Source organism: Papio anubis, chromosome 12 (assembly GCF_008728515.1).
Source record: "Papio anubis isolate 15944 chromosome 12, Panubis1.0, whole genome shotgun sequence".
In the NCBI taxonomy this organism is placed as follows: Eukaryota; Metazoa; Chordata; class Mammalia; order Primates; family Cercopithecidae; genus Papio; species Papio anubis.
In genome coordinates this window covers 102,359,691-102,373,866 of record NC_044987.1, presented here as the reverse complement: position 1 = coordinate 102,373,866, position 14,176 = coordinate 102,359,691, and the positions used below count along the sequence as shown (strand labels likewise).

At 52.8% G+C, this 14,176-nt stretch overlaps 2 protein-coding genes across 4 annotated transcripts in view; one reads left to right on the top strand and one right to left on the bottom strand.

Moving 5' to 3' along the window:
* The window catches only part of C12H11orf49 (chromosome 12 C11orf49 homolog), a 230,164-nt gene extending 228,839 nt beyond the window's left edge, over positions 1-1,325 (top strand). For both annotated transcript variants that reach the window (XM_017948422.2, XM_021925827.2), the window contains exon 9: positions 1,033-1,325. In XM_017948422.2, coding sequence (XP_017803911.1) covers positions 1,033-1,192 — 160 coding nt within the window. In that variant the 3' untranslated portion in view covers positions 1,193-1,325. The remainder of the gene's footprint in view (positions 1-1,032) is intronic.
* Positions 1,241-13,905, bottom strand: ARFGAP2 (ADP ribosylation factor GTPase activating protein 2). Of its 2 annotated transcripts, XM_009186164.4 has the most exons (17): positions 13,708-13,905; positions 13,442-13,560; positions 12,778-12,850; positions 12,109-12,240; positions 11,942-12,025; positions 10,999-11,080; positions 10,665-10,721; positions 9,948-9,989; positions 9,536-9,588; positions 8,919-9,055; positions 8,684-8,815; positions 5,058-5,186; positions 4,844-4,978; positions 3,705-3,831; positions 3,451-3,544; positions 3,212-3,330; positions 1,241-2,437 (listed from the first exon to the last, which is right to left on the bottom strand). In XM_009186164.4, exons 1-17 carry the CDS (start codon positions 13,777-13,779, stop codon positions 2,417-2,419), a joined length of 1,608 nt encoding a protein of 535 aa, XP_009184428.1. In that variant the 5' UTR covers positions 13,780-13,905; the 3' UTR covers positions 1,241-2,416. The 2 variants fall into 2 exon arrangements, with proteins under 2 accessions (XP_009184428.1, XP_003909998.1); XM_003909949.4 differs by lacking the exon at positions 9,948-9,989.
* Positions 13,906-14,176: the final 271 nt, after the last annotated feature.

The window sequence follows — 14,176 nt, the reverse complement described above, 5'->3', positions numbered from 1 at the left end:
AGTCCCAGCTACTTGGGAGACCGAGGTGGATCATTTGAGCTCAGGAGGTTGAGGTTGCAGTGAGCCATGATCGTGCCACTGCACTCCAGTGACAGAATGAGACCGTCTTTAAAAAAAAAAAATGCTCAGACCACGTGATGAGCTCTCTAGGCCCACAATGATCCACAGCCCATGAGAGACATGGTTCTCAAATCCTGGTGTCCTCAGAATCACAGGGAAGCCTACTGACAATGCAAATTACCAAGCTCCAGAGAGTCTAACTCTACCAGCTTGGAATGGAGTCCAGAAATTTCAGATGATCCCAAAGCTGAATGAGTCCCGAACCTACACTCTGCAAATCCATGGCTTAGAGCCCCCTGGCTCCCTCTGCCCATCCTTTCTAATCATCCACTTCACAGACCAGTGGTCTGTAACTACCGTGAGGGCTCCTAAGGTGGCACAGAGATGTTTCAGAAGCCCCCAAGAGAAAGGGGTGGCCAAGCCAAGGGTTTACATACAAACACATCTTTTCTTTCGGAATTTAAAGGGTCCCATTAACATCTAAGAGTATGTGTGTGTATGTATATATATACGTATATATAATTTTTTTTTTTTTTTTTTTGAGACAAGAGTCTCACTCTGTCTCCCAGGCTGGAGTGCAGTGGCACGACCTAGTCTCACTTGCAACCTCTGCCTCCTGGGTTCAAGCGACTCTCATGCTTCAGCCTCCTGAGTAGCCAAGATTACAGGCATGCACCACCACCCCCGGCTAATTTTTGTATTTTTAGTAGAAATGGGGTCTCACCATTTTGGCCAGGCTGGTTTCAAACTCCTGGCCTCAAATGATCCACCCGCCTCAGCCTCCCAAAGTGCTGGGATGACAGGCATGAGCCACTATGCCTGGCCTTAAATATTTCTTAAGCTCCACTGAAACCCATCCCCTGTCAAGCCTACTGCTGTGACAAGGAGCAGGACTGCTGAGGTTGCTCGCTCACCCTCAGCCAGCGAGTTAAAGGGTCAACTAATGCCAGCTCTTTCCTCTGCGTGCCACAGGGTGGTGAGGTCGAAGCTGCACCGGACCTCACGGCAGCACAGAGCCAAGGAGCCAGGGGCCTTTGGCTTTCAGAGAAGAGAGAAGCAGGAGGCCCTGGAGAGAGTGTCCTCAGCTTCGGTACCGACGCCCTACCATTACCGGTGGGAGCCCCGAGAGTGAGGCCAGGGTCCGGCACTGGGCAGGGAGGCAGGATCCAGAGGACACTGCTTCACTCAGACCAACAGGGAGCAAGGCCCTGCGGGGGCTTTATTTTGACACCACTTTGTTTCAATACAAACAGTCCAGAAAGAAAGTCATGTCCCTCTGGGGGAGGGGCAAGGGGAAGAGTGGTCTGTGTTGCTTGGGAGCCCAACCTACAACCCAAAGGTAGGGGCTGGGCTGAGACTGCCGGTGCGGCGGGGAAGATGGCACCAAGAATGACACAGTGCTTGGCTCAGATGCCAGAGGGTGAGGCCCGCAGCTCTCACTGGCGGGTGCTGTCCAGGCCCCCAAGCCCAGAATGATGCAGAGGAAGGAGCTCAGCCCCAAGAGCCTGCCTCTGCCCCTCACATCCTCTGCTTCCCTGGCCAGCATCAAGCTCACAGCCTCCAGAGTCAAATCACAGCAGACAAGACCCTCCATGGCCACCAACCAGGGGATGAAGGGACAGAGAATGTTGCAGAAGGTCCTGCGGTCCACAGCAGATGGTAGAGGGACCCTGAGACAATCTTCCAAGTGCTTACTGTACAAAGGGGTGGTGAGACGGGAGAACCCGTGGGTCTCCAGTCTGATCCCAAATGAAACCTTTAGGTACCAGGTAGTTTCCTGTCCTTGGTAATGCCCAAAAGGGCCTTTCCCTCCTTCGCCCTCTCCTGGCACCCAGAAGAGGCCACTGGCAGCAGCAGCAGCAAGTCCGCAGCCTCTTTCCCCAGGGGACGGGTCTACAGTGAACTCCTTCCAGGCCTCCCCATGGTTCCAGAGGATGGAGACCCAAGCCCTTGAACTAGAAGAACCCTAGAGCCAGCAAAAAAAAGCCTTCTACCTTCCACTTTCCCTACTTGAGGAAAGGCTGGACCCAGAATAAGCCATCCTGGGGGAACCCCCTCTCCCAGTGTGGCAGGACAAGTGAGCAGCAGCTGTGGGGGCAGGACAGAAGGACAAGAGTCTAACACACGGAGGGTGGTGTGAGAGGGAATAAAGGGCTCAGTCCACAGGCAGAGGACAAAGGCTGGTACTGACCATTCCCCTCACATGAGTGAGCGCCTCGAAGACCACTCCACACACACACCACACATACAAAGTAACAAATCCTCCCCAGCTTCCACAAGGCAAAGCATCCCCAGCCTGGGAACTGTGGAGTTCTTGTTGCAGTCACCACCGTAAGCCTGAGTCACAGAGCTTGGATCAGTAGGAACCGTAGCGATCCTGGGGGCGAGGGAGGAGAAAAAAAACAAAGTCAGAGGCTCTCTAAGCTGCAGCAACTTCCCAGCAAACACACTGCCTGCCCCAGCACCCCACAGCAAGACTTGGGAGGCAGGGGCTGGACAGCCTGGGGAGGCAGGAGTCCACGGTGAGAGCTGGGGCAGGGGCCACTCGGGCACCCAACAATGGGGAAGCCCTGCCTGGCCTCGCAGAAGCTGGGAAAAGAAGAGAAAGACCGGTACAGGTGACAAGGCCAGGGAAGATCATGGCAGACACAGTGGCATCTCGGAGAGGCCCAGCCCTGGTATGGAGCTGAAAGGAAGGAAGCTGCCCTTCAAGAAAAGAAAATGCCTCTCTCTAGACTCTTGCTTTTGTGTGTGTGGGGGTTTTTTTTTTTTTTTGAGACACAGTTTCACTCTTGTCACCCAGGCTGGAGTGCAGTGGCGTGATCTCGGCTCACTACAACCTCCAGGTTGAAGCGATTCTCCTGCCTCAGCCTCCCGAGTAGCTGGGATTACAGGTGTACGCCACCATGCCCAGCTAATTTTGTATTTTTAGTAGAGACAGGGTTTTGCCATGTTGGTCAGGCTGGTCTCAAACTCCTGACCTCAAGTGATCCCATCTCAGCCTCCCAGTGCTGGGATTACAGGCGTGAGCAACCGCACCCGGCCAAAAATGCTCTTAAGGCTCAGAGGAGCTAGGCAGTAGCAGTGTCTCTATGTGGTGGCGAAGGGCAAACCTCCCAGCACTCCTCACTAGGCCCCACTTCAGCCTCACCTGCAAGGAATTCATCACACCATTGGCCAGCACAGCCATTTTCCCGGCCACAGACTTGACACCCTGCTTAAACTGGGCAATGTCCGCTGTAGGCAGCACGTTCCCCAGAGATACACTTCCTGTAAAAGCAAGGGCAGGGTGACCCACAGCCCAGCAGGAAGCCCTTCCCAGTCACAGCAGGGCCCTCCCGCCCTGCTCCCAGGCCTCGCTTGGTGCCTGCCACCCCACCAGGGCCCTACCTGCTCCGTGAGCTCCATCCATGTCCCCAAAGAGGTCTGAAGAGCTGATGGCATTGCTGCCTGAGAGCTGCTGCAGCCGAGACCTGGCCTCATACTGTGGTGAGGAAAAGGCCAGGCCTGGGGATCCTGGGGCCGAGGACCCAAGGACTCACACAGGCCAGGCCCTCCTGGTGCTAAAGCCCAAAGCAGCGGCAGGGAGAAAGCTCATGCTTCTGCCTGCTGCCTCAGACCTCAAGGCAGACAGCCCCACTTACCTCCGCATCCATCTCCCGCCCAAAGAACATGTCAGATGAGATGGCTTTGGCTCCTGCGAATTTCTGACGTGCCTCACTAGACTCGAGGCCTGAGCTCCGGCTCTCTACTTCCCTCCGGTTTGTGGCCCTGAGGGGAAGATGTGGAACAGTTCAGACTCCTCCTGTTATCATCAGGGGAGGCAGAGTACAGAGACCAAACAGAGCACCAATGGCCTTTTGGTGATGGGTTACCAGGTCCCATTCTGTCTGTGGCTCTGTGACTCTGGGCCCCTCTCCCCTGGTTAAGGAGTCACCCTTCTCCACACTGAGGCCAAGGCCCAGAGAGCTTAGTAACCTGCACTAGGCAGGGTGGAAATACGGTCTGCAGTGGCCTAGGCTCCTGCCCAAAAGCACACAGCTTTGTCAGCATTCAGGAGGCCACACAACTGCTGCTACCCTAATCCTAGTGACAACATGCCTAGTACTACAATGAGCATATGTGTCAGTCTGCCTGGCTTTATACCTACTCTTGTCGTAACCATGAATAGCAAACTGCCCCCTTTACTCTCAAAAGCATCCTGGTGTGGAAAGGGAGATGGCTGCTCTCATCTTGCCATGAGTATGTGGACACTGGGCCAGGTATTTCCGGAGACCCTGTGAAGTAGTTACGTTCCCGTTTAATCAGGAGATAACTCACAGATATTACGTCAACTAAACAGATCCCAGATTAAGATGGAGTAGGGTTTTTAAAATAAGGGGGCTGGAGACATAAAACCCTTGAAAGGAGGTCAGGACTGAAGCATAAAATCAGGCCCCTCCTGCCAGAGAAATGGACCCCAAGCAAAAGCAGCTGCCAGGCCCTCTGTGATGACAAAGCACAACTCAAACCGAAGCCTGACTGCTGCACTGTCTAATGAGGCAGTGCCAGCCACTGGTGGCTATTTACATTTATCAAAAATTAAACTACATAAGAAATTCAGTTGCTCAGTTGCACCAACCACATTTTAAGGGCTCATAGCCACATAGTAGTGGCTACCATATTAAACAACATAGAGAACATTTCCATCATCACAGAAAGTTCTTCTAGACAGTGCTGCCTTAGACTTCTCTACCTTCAGCTTGTTTAAAAAAAAAAAAAAAGAAAGAACAGCCCACTCTACCTTTCTGAAATAGGCCGGATGCTTGAGATGGTCACTTCTGGCTCCTTCTCCTCTACCCTGTCCATACCCCAGGCAGCATCTGTATCCCAGCGGGAACCAAAGCTTTCCCCTAAGGAAAAGGGGTTGTCCTTGTACCTACGGAGACAGTAGAGTGGCTCAGAGAAGCCTGATGAGGAACACAGCAGTCAAGTTTACAGCTAGAAAACAGCCTTACTTTGGGGGTCCAGAGGCGAAAGTACCAACATCGTCAAACAAGTCCAGCTGAGAGCGAGAAGATTTTGCACTCACTGGGGTTTCCTGCTCGATCACCTGCATCTCAGACAGCACGGAGTGGGAGACAGAGCTGCGCAGCAAAGCAGAGCCAGGCCATGAGACCAGTGAATAGACATTAGCATCACTGCACAAAAGACAATAACCAGCGGCTGGGTTCTCCTTCATGGAGCATCACCCAGAACATTCTGTCCTTACCCAAGCACAGGGCTAGGCCAGACCCCAAAAGAAGGCTAGCTGTGTGTGGTGACCTGTGAAGCAAACCTCAGAATTCTTTACACATCAGCTTTGTTTATTCAACGTAGGCGTTCCCTGGCCAGTGACCGTCTGCCTGTTATAATTTTATTTTATTCATTTATTTATTTGAGACAGATTCTCACTCTGTCACCCAGGCTGGAGTCCAGTGGTGCAATCTCGGCTCACTGCAACCACCGCCTCCTGGGTTCAAGCGATTCTCGTGCCTCAGCCTCCCGAGTACCTGGGACTATGGTGCACGTCACCACGCCCAGCTAATTTTTTGTTTTTTCAGTAGAGACAGGGTTTCGCCACATTGCCCAGGCTGGTCTCAAACTCCTGAGTTCAGACAATCCACCCACCTTGGCCTCCCAAAGTGCTAGGATTAGAGGCGTGAGCCACCGCGCCCGGCTCCTGTTGTAATCTTTTATTTATTTACTTATTTATTTTGAGACGGAGTCTCACTTTGTTGCCCAGGCTGAAGTGCAGTGGCGCGAACTCAGCTTACTGCAAGCTCCGCCTCCCGGGTTCACGCCATTCTCCTGCCTCAGCCTCCCAAGTAGCTGGGACTACAGGCGCCCGCCACCACGCCCAGCTAATTTCTTTTGTATTTTTAGTAGAGATAGGGTTTCACCGTGTTAGCCAGGATGGTCTCGATCTCCTGACCTTGTGATCCGCCCACCTCAGCCTCCCAAAGTGTTGGGATTACAGGCGTGAGCCACCGCACCCGGCCTCCTGTTGTAATTTTAATAACGTGCACCAGATGCCAGTGGTCTCTGTCCTGGACAACTCCCTGCCTTGTGCACTATGAACCCCATCCTTCGCTGATGGGGTTCACACAGCAAAGGAATGGATGAAAGAACGCCCCAGAACCAGGGAAAGGAGCATGACTGCATCAAAGGATGAGTTCTTCATCATCCTACTGTTCATTAAAAAAAAAAAAAAAAAAAGCCGAGCGGGTGGCTCACGTCTGTAATTCCAGCACTTTGGGAGGCTGAGGAGGGCAGATCACGAGGTCAGGAGATTGAGACCATCCTTGCTAACAAAGTGAAACCTGTCTCTACTAAAAATACAAAAAAATTAGCCGGGCATGGTGGTGGGCACCTGTAGTCCCACCTACTTGGGAGGAGAATGGTGTGAACCTGGAGGCGGAGCTTGCAGTGAGCCCAGATGGTACCACTGCACTCCAGCCTGGGCGACAGAGCAAGACTACGTCTCAAAAAAAAAAGCACCTCAAAGCACAAAGACTGGCCTTATGCACTAAGACCTAGAATTGCTGTCTGGTTCTCAAAAAAAAAAAAGGGGTGTAGGGTTGGCAGGCAATACAGTACAATTCTTGATGCCTCTCATTCCTCTGTCAGGCTCCACAGGGACACTTTAAGGATTAATTTGATTTAAACCAATTCATTTAAAAATATCCATAGCTTTTAGCTAGAAGAACCCCAAGGAGTGATTATTTTGCAATAGGGCTGAGTTGGGCCAGGCGTGGTGGCTCACACCTGTAATCCCAGCACTTTGGGAGGCCAAGGCAGCCAGATCACCTGAGGTCGGGAGTTCGAGACAAGCCTGACCAACATGGAGAAACCTACTAAATCTACTAAAAATACAAAATTAGCTGGGTGTGGTGGCACATCCCTGTAATCCCAGCTACTTGGGAGGCTGAGGTAAGAGAATCGCTAGAACCCAGGAGATGGAGGCTGTGGTGAGCCGAGATCACACCATTACACTCCAGCCTGGGCAACAAGATTGAAACTCTGTCTCAAATAAATAAATAGGGTGAGTTGGGTTTAAGTAAACAATTGTTGCACTGCTGAAAAATTGTTCATATCCCTTAACCCCTCAGTCATCCCTTAACCCAGTCAGTCATCCTTTAACCCCTTGGTCATCCTTTAACCCAGTCATCCCTTAACCCAGTCAGTCATCCCTTAACCCCTTAGTCATCCCTTAACTCAGTCAGTCATCCTTTAACCCCTCAGTCATCCCTTAACCCAGTCATCTGTTATTCCAGTCATTCCTATGTGACTGAAGCAGGGAAAGGAAGGAGTTTCAATGTCCTTTCAAGTTAAAATTTTATCCTCTGGCCGGATGTGGCTCACATCTGTAATCCAAGCACTGGGTGCCGTGGCTCACGCCTATAATCCCAATACTGTGGGAGGCCAAGGCGGGCAGATCATTTGAAGCTAGTAGTTTTAGACCAGCCTGGCCAACATGGTGAAACCCCGTCTCTACTAAAATACAAAAATAAGCTGGGTGTGGTGGCACATGCCTGTAATCACAGCTTCTCAGGAGGCTGAGGCAGGAGAATCGCTTGAACCTGGGAGGTGGAGGCTGCAGTGGGCTGAGATCACACCACTGAACTCCAGTCTGGGTGACAGAGCGAGATTCCATGTTTAAAAAAAAAAAAAAAAAAGCCAGGAACGGTGGTGCACGCCTGTAATCCCAGCTGCTTGGGAGGCTGAGACAGGAGAATCACTTGAACCCAGGAGGTAGAGACTGCAGTGAGCCAAGATCGTGCCACTGCACTCCAGCCTGGGCAAAAGATTAAGACTTTGTCTCAAAAAATAAAAATAAAAAACCATAGCAGCCAAACATGGTGGCTCACACCTGTAATCCCAGCACTTTGGGAAGCCAAGGCAGGCAGATCACCTAAACCCAGGAATTTGAGACCAGCCTAGGCAACATGGCAAAACCTACAAAAAATACAAAAATTAGCTGGGCATGGTGGCTCCCGGCTGTGGACCCAGCTATTCAGGAGGCTGAAGTGGAAGGATCGCCTGAGCCCAGGAGGCAGAGGTTGCAGTGAGCCGAGATCACACCATTACACTCCAGCCTGGGCAACAGAGCAAGAATTTGTCTCAAAAGAAAAAGAAAGAAAGAAAACCACAGCAAACCCAGTGGTTCTGAAACAGGATTTTCTGCTCAAACTGAGGGCATTTGAAATGTGGGTGGATACTTTAGGGTATTACAGGGAACACAAATGGCATCTCTAGACAGGGATTAAGGAATTAAGGATGATACTAAATGCACCTCAATTCTCAGGGAGGTCTGGAAAAATAAACTGTCCCATAACTCAAAGTGCCATCAAGAAAAACCACCCTGGTCTCTTGAAGATACTGAAACAACACCTGATCCTGTGTTTCATTCATACACCTATTCACTCATTCAACTTACTGAGCACATACCCACTATGCCAAGCACTGTATTAGGGACAAGCCAAGCGATCTATTCAGACTTGGAGAAACAATAAGCCTAGAATCCCAAACTGCTGGGAAGGCCCTGCAATGGTTCCCAGGAAACAACGGCATCTCCCCTGCCACACCGGGAGCTGAGCCTCACCTTCGGGACACCAAGCCCATGCCCAGCCTCTCTGCCTGCTCTCGCTTCTTCCCTTCCAGATTCTGTAGCTTCTTCTCCTCTTTCTTACGATCAATCTGGAGCTCCTGGTAGGCCAGACGCATGGAGGCGACCCTTAGAGGGAACAAAGGTGTCAGTGGCCACCCATCCTGACCTGTCCGACCTACCCACCCACCAAGCCCTGCACGAGCCTGAGGCCCCAGCAGCAAACACTCACATGGACTCCTCCGCCTGCTTCTTGGCATCAGCTGCCTGCTGCTCACGGAGCTTCTCTGCTACCTGGGCCTGCCGCTCAATCTCACTGAAGCTCTGGCTGCTCACCTTCTGGGCCCCGAGGCCTTTCTTGGCACCCAGCTGGGAAGAGAATCATGTCAGGGGCCTTCCCAATCACGCTCTCCTCAGACCCCTCCCAGGCTTGGGCACTGTAGTCACACCCACAAGGAAAAGGCCCTTCTTAAAATTTAGGGTAAAAAATAGGAGTCCAACCAGCATGGCCAAGAGAACAGTGCTCCGCTGGAACAGGGCACAGGCAGCTCACACAGCCCTGGCAGAGCCCAGACCTGAGGATGCCAGTTAATGCTGACAGGGCCGAGTATGTGCCAAGCACTCCGCCAAGCACTAGATGCGCTCCATCTCACCGACCCCTCCCAGGAGCCTTTGAAGATAGGCTTTAAATCCCTTTAAATCTTTAAATCCCTTTCACAGGCGAGGTTCAGAGAAGCACAGTACCTTTGCCAAAGTCATACAGCTGGTGAGTGGTAAGGTCAAGAGGTGAACCCAGGTAGCCTGCACCCAGCTCCTAACCTTTCTAACATACCACCTCTCCCCACCTACCCCTTTCTTAGCTGCTGCTGGCTTCTTCTTGCCAATGATGGAGCTTTTCAGTTCTGCATGAGAAAGGGGGTAGGCATGAGCTAAGACAAAGGCAGCTCAGAGGCAGTAGCTCAGTCCACACCATGCAGCTTCATGGCAAGAGCTCCTAAGAACAGCTTCAGGCAGGGGAAGGCAAAGCTGCCAGCACCAGCTCCAAACAGCAGTGTCCAAGCCAAAGATAGACGTGGCTGGGGTATTTACTGGCGCCCAGCAGAGTGAGACAGGAACCTAGACCTGAAGCACCAGAGACACTCAAAGTCCCTGAACCAAAACAAAGACTGCGAGGCAGGGAGCAGATGGTGAGCACCAGGCTCAGCTCCTAAAGCAGGAAGCTGCGGGCAGGGCCTGGGCTCCCCAAGCAGCTGTCAGTTACCTCTGGCAGGAAGGGCCCCTTTAGCTGACAGATACATGGACTCTGGAGGAGAAACAGACTTGTGGCTAACAAGAGGCCCACCCCAGAGCCGCCACAGAGCTCTCAAGCCCAGCGGTCTCTATGAAGCCCTGCTTCAGACCAAGCTATGCCAGCCTCCTCATGGATCAGTCTGACAGTCACTCTACTGGGTTCCAGTCCCAACCCCCAAGAGTCAACAGAACAAACCGAGGTCAGCAAATTGACTGTTCACCCTGAACCAAGTCTGAAGGACACTAAGGAAAATGTAGAAAAGAGTTAAAGGACAGGCTGGTGGACTGGCTGAGAAAGAACAATGTCATCTCCAGCTATCGGCAGCTCAGAGCAGTCCCTCCACCCTAGGAAATGCACCAGACAAGCCAGTCCTGCCTCAGAGCCCAGGAATAGGTGTCCAGTCTCATGCTGGCCTCCCCAACACTTTGGCTAGACCCAGCCCCACACTCAGAGGCAGACCCCAGGCCTTATACACCAGCCCACCCAGATTCATCAATTCAAAGGGCTTGGCTCTAAAATCAGTGTTGCAGCCACCATTTCAATCACAGTCCCCACTCCAGAGAGGTCAGACACATGCTCAGTCTCCTGTGGCCTCTGTCCACACGGCCAGGCAGCAGGAACTCTGAAAAGAACATTTGAGGTCCACCCTCTCCCAGCCACCCCACGCCCGCCCACTAGCATACTGACCCAGTGAGGCTTTGGGTGAGGTGCCAAGCAGGTCTGTGTTGGGACCATGCTCCGGCTCTGTGGATGCAATGGTAAGAGTTAGAGATGAGGCTCCTAGCTTCCTGCAACCTCCCCTTGAAAGAAGTGATGGGACGTGAGTCAGTGGCTTTCCTCAGCTTGCCACCGAAAGATAAAAGGAATATCTACCACTTCCTCTAAGGATTAAAATGAATCCCAGCCCACGCAAAGATACAGGAGGATCCCTGCTCCTATTGTCATAGCCAGATGTCCCCTTCCAAACCCTGAGTCCTCTCCTAGGACCAGGGCACCTAGTTGGAATCTGGGCTGAACTCACGTGCCAGGCCACTGCTCTCTGCAGACGGGGCTGGCTGCTGGGTCCCTGAAGGCTCAGTGGCTGGCGCATCCCAGGCAGGAGGCTGAAAAGGAGGCCAGATAACAGAAGCCTCGGTAAGCCGCTCCTGCAGCCAAGGAGCACCAGGACCTACAAGCACCTTGTGGGCAAGAGATCGTACTTCAAGCCCATGAGGAAAGGGAGTGGAGGGGAGCAAACACGATCACAGTTGCTACTCACAGTGGAAGAAGGCAGGAAAACAAGCAGCCCCCACCCCAACCCCTTCACTATTTACTTAAAGCAAGAGCCCATTCTCCTAAGTTAAAGACAGTTACCTAACACCACCTAGGCAGGCACAGATCTAAAGGTTCCTCAAATACAAATACATTTAATTATCACTACAACCCCTATGAAGGAGCTATATCTCCATTTTAGAAACTGAGGTTTTGACAGGTCGAGTGACTTGGCCACCATCACAGAAATGCTGAGTAGAGAACAGGAATTGAAGCCAAGAGTCTAACTGCAGCACCCAGGGTCAGTAAAGAGGAAACCCTCCTCAAAGGGGTGGGGTGGGGAGGAGGGAATCCTTTCACTGTCCCCAAGCACAGTGCCTTTCTTATAAGGGAAGAATCCAGGAAAACTTGTTTGGGGCCCTAGACACCTCTTGAACCTTCAAGAAGCTGCTCCTGTTCCCCACCAGCCCAGTTTATAGGAGTCTATTTCTAAGGAGGTCTACACTGCACCCCCATTTATGGAGGAGGAAACACCCAGGCCTACCCAGCAGGAACAGCGGACTCCATACATTCCAACTCAGTGGACTTCACACATGTGTCTGAGACATCACATCAAAGCAAATGGAATCTATAGCCATGATCACAGAAGGCCTTGGCCTTGGTAAACTGCTTGTCAAGAACAATTGGGAAAAACGTTCCTTGTGGGCACTCACTTGAGTGTGTTCTGTGAAGAAATCAGAGTCCTTCTTCTCCGGGGAGTGATTAGGAACGGCACTACTTATGTTGTCTATCCAAAGCTAGAAAGGAGAAGGAACCCCTGAAACACAGGGCTCTGAATACTCCTAACCCTCCCACCCCAGCCCCAAGAACAGGCACTTACATCAGTGCCGTGCCTAGCCAGCGCCGCACTCCCCAGCTGCCGGATCTTCTCCCGGTACATCTGGGCAGCTCGGCTATTGTATTTGGTGTTGGCATCATTGGCTGTGCATCCATGTTGGCGGAAAAAAGCCGTCTGGAGAGCAAAGAAGAGAGCAGCGCGTGCTACAGGTGATTCTCAAGAAGGAAATGTGTTGGCTGTAGGAGGCATCCCCTTATGACAGTCGAGTTATTATCTATACAGGATGATACATGCTACTGACACTGGTTTTTCAGAGATACAGTTCCTCGAAATTCCTGCAAAAAAACACCTTGCAGCCTGCCATCCTCTGATATGACTGAAGCCCAGGCCTCACTGAACCCTGCCTGAGGACAACATGCCATTCCCAGCCTCCCCATCCTTCATCCAGGGCAGGCCCACAAGACTCAATGACTGTGAAGGCTCCAACTCCTGAGGCTTTTCCCCAAGAACACCTGCCCAGTTTAATTGGAATTTGAAACCCATTTAAGAGAAGCTGTGACCAGTTTTGAAGTTTTTAGAAAATGGCTTATGGTGGTGTTACAGAACAGAGAACCCTCTGAACAGGGAAACCGAGAGGGCCTCTTAGGGAGTCGTGCAAAGTTAGTACCCAGGCAGAAGAATGGAAGGTGGGGGAGGTAGAAGGAGCTTTACCGCATTGGCATTCCCGCCGACCTGCATACACCTCAGCTGGAACCAGTTCCAGTTGGAATCCAACTCTGTGGACCTGTGTACAAGGGCTGCGTCTCACCCACCAGCAGATACCAGCAGAAGGGTTTCCCTGGCGGCCCGATACCTGTCACTTGGTCTCAGGCTGCTGTAGGCACCCAGGAAACATTAATCAGCCATCACCCCATTTCCTCCACACTACCCTGTCCATGAAAACTTTGCTCTTCATTCATCTACTCCAAAGAGTACTAATTATGTCCCCAGATCCGAAAGGAGGTCACGTTCTCAGGCACGCACCCCTGGATTTGGCTTTCCCCTAATGGATAGTCACAGTTTCACTAGAGACATATTGGGCCAACAACATATCAGCAACAAGGTCAATGCCTCCCTTTCCTCCCAACCAACGCTCAGAGTCTCAAGTCTGACCGTCAAAAAACAGCGAGTTTTGGCCCAGAAGCGGAGACGGACCGCCTATGTGCCAAGGAGCCCACACAGGTGGTTCCCTCCGGCAGGAGGCTACCGGACCCTCTCGGCCCAGAGGCTTCCCGCTGAATTCAAAGCGGTCCAAGTCGAGGCAGCCACTCTCCCTTCTTGCCCACACAGCCCTGGCCGGCCCGGTGGAAACACGGCAACCGCGCGGAAACCCAACCTGATGAAGCTCAGATGGACGCCCAGGGAGCGGTGCACCCCGGAACAGTCAATGCACAAGAAAACACCATACGTGATGCTGGCCCAACTCGGATTCTTGGCGCCGCAGTCGAAACAGGCCTGGGTGGAGGAAGCGATGAGCGAATGATCAGGGACCCCGAGTAAAGGCCAGGCGCAGACACCCCAGAAAAACAACCCACCTCCGCCCTTCTCCCTCCCTCAGGCCCCAGCGGGACGACAGACTCCGCGCTACCCCTGCTCACGCACCTTGTTGGTTGGAACTGCGCGAAGCCTCTTAAAAAGAGTCTGGATTTCGGTCTTGTTCGGCTCCGCCGCCATTTTCTCTCCTTCCCAGACACAACCGCGACAGACGGGTCCCGCCGCGGGCCAATCCACGGCGGGGAGGGCGGGCTCACCAGGTCGGCCTCAGCTGTGCCCGGGCCAGCCGAGGGGTGGGGTGATTGGGGCCCGATCTGGACCAATGGGCAGCCGGCAGGACGGGGGCGGTGACGTCAGCCGCGGCCGCAAGAATCAACGCCGCGCCGGGCCAATCCGCAGCCGGGACGGAGCGACGGCGGGCGAACCGGCCCAAACCTCCTCGCGCGCACAGCCCCCGACGCCTCAGTCTCCAGGTGGAGTCGCCCCTACGCCGCGCAGGCTGCGGGAGCTTGGGGGCGGGGACCCCTACTCCAGCCAATTGCAGATCGATGAGTAAGGATTAGGCTGCCCAAGTGCT

What these genes read in the sequence shown, in the direction of transcription:
- ARFGAP2 (XM_009186164.4), bottom strand. Translation starts at nt 13,779, where the DNA reads ATGGCGGCGGAGCCGAACAAGACCGAAATCCAGACTCTTTTTAAGAGG. An exon ending in AGAGAGCAGTGGCCTGGCAC is followed by an intron (nt 10,722 to 10,998) that starts GTGAGTTCAGCC and finishes TTGCATCCACAG; the next exon opens with AGCCGGAGCATGGTCCCAAC. An exon ending in ATGGGCTTGGTGTCCCGAAG is followed by an intron (nt 5,187 to 8,683) that starts GTGAGGCTCAGC and finishes TTTGCTGCGCAG; the next exon opens with CTCTGTCTCCCACTCCGTGC.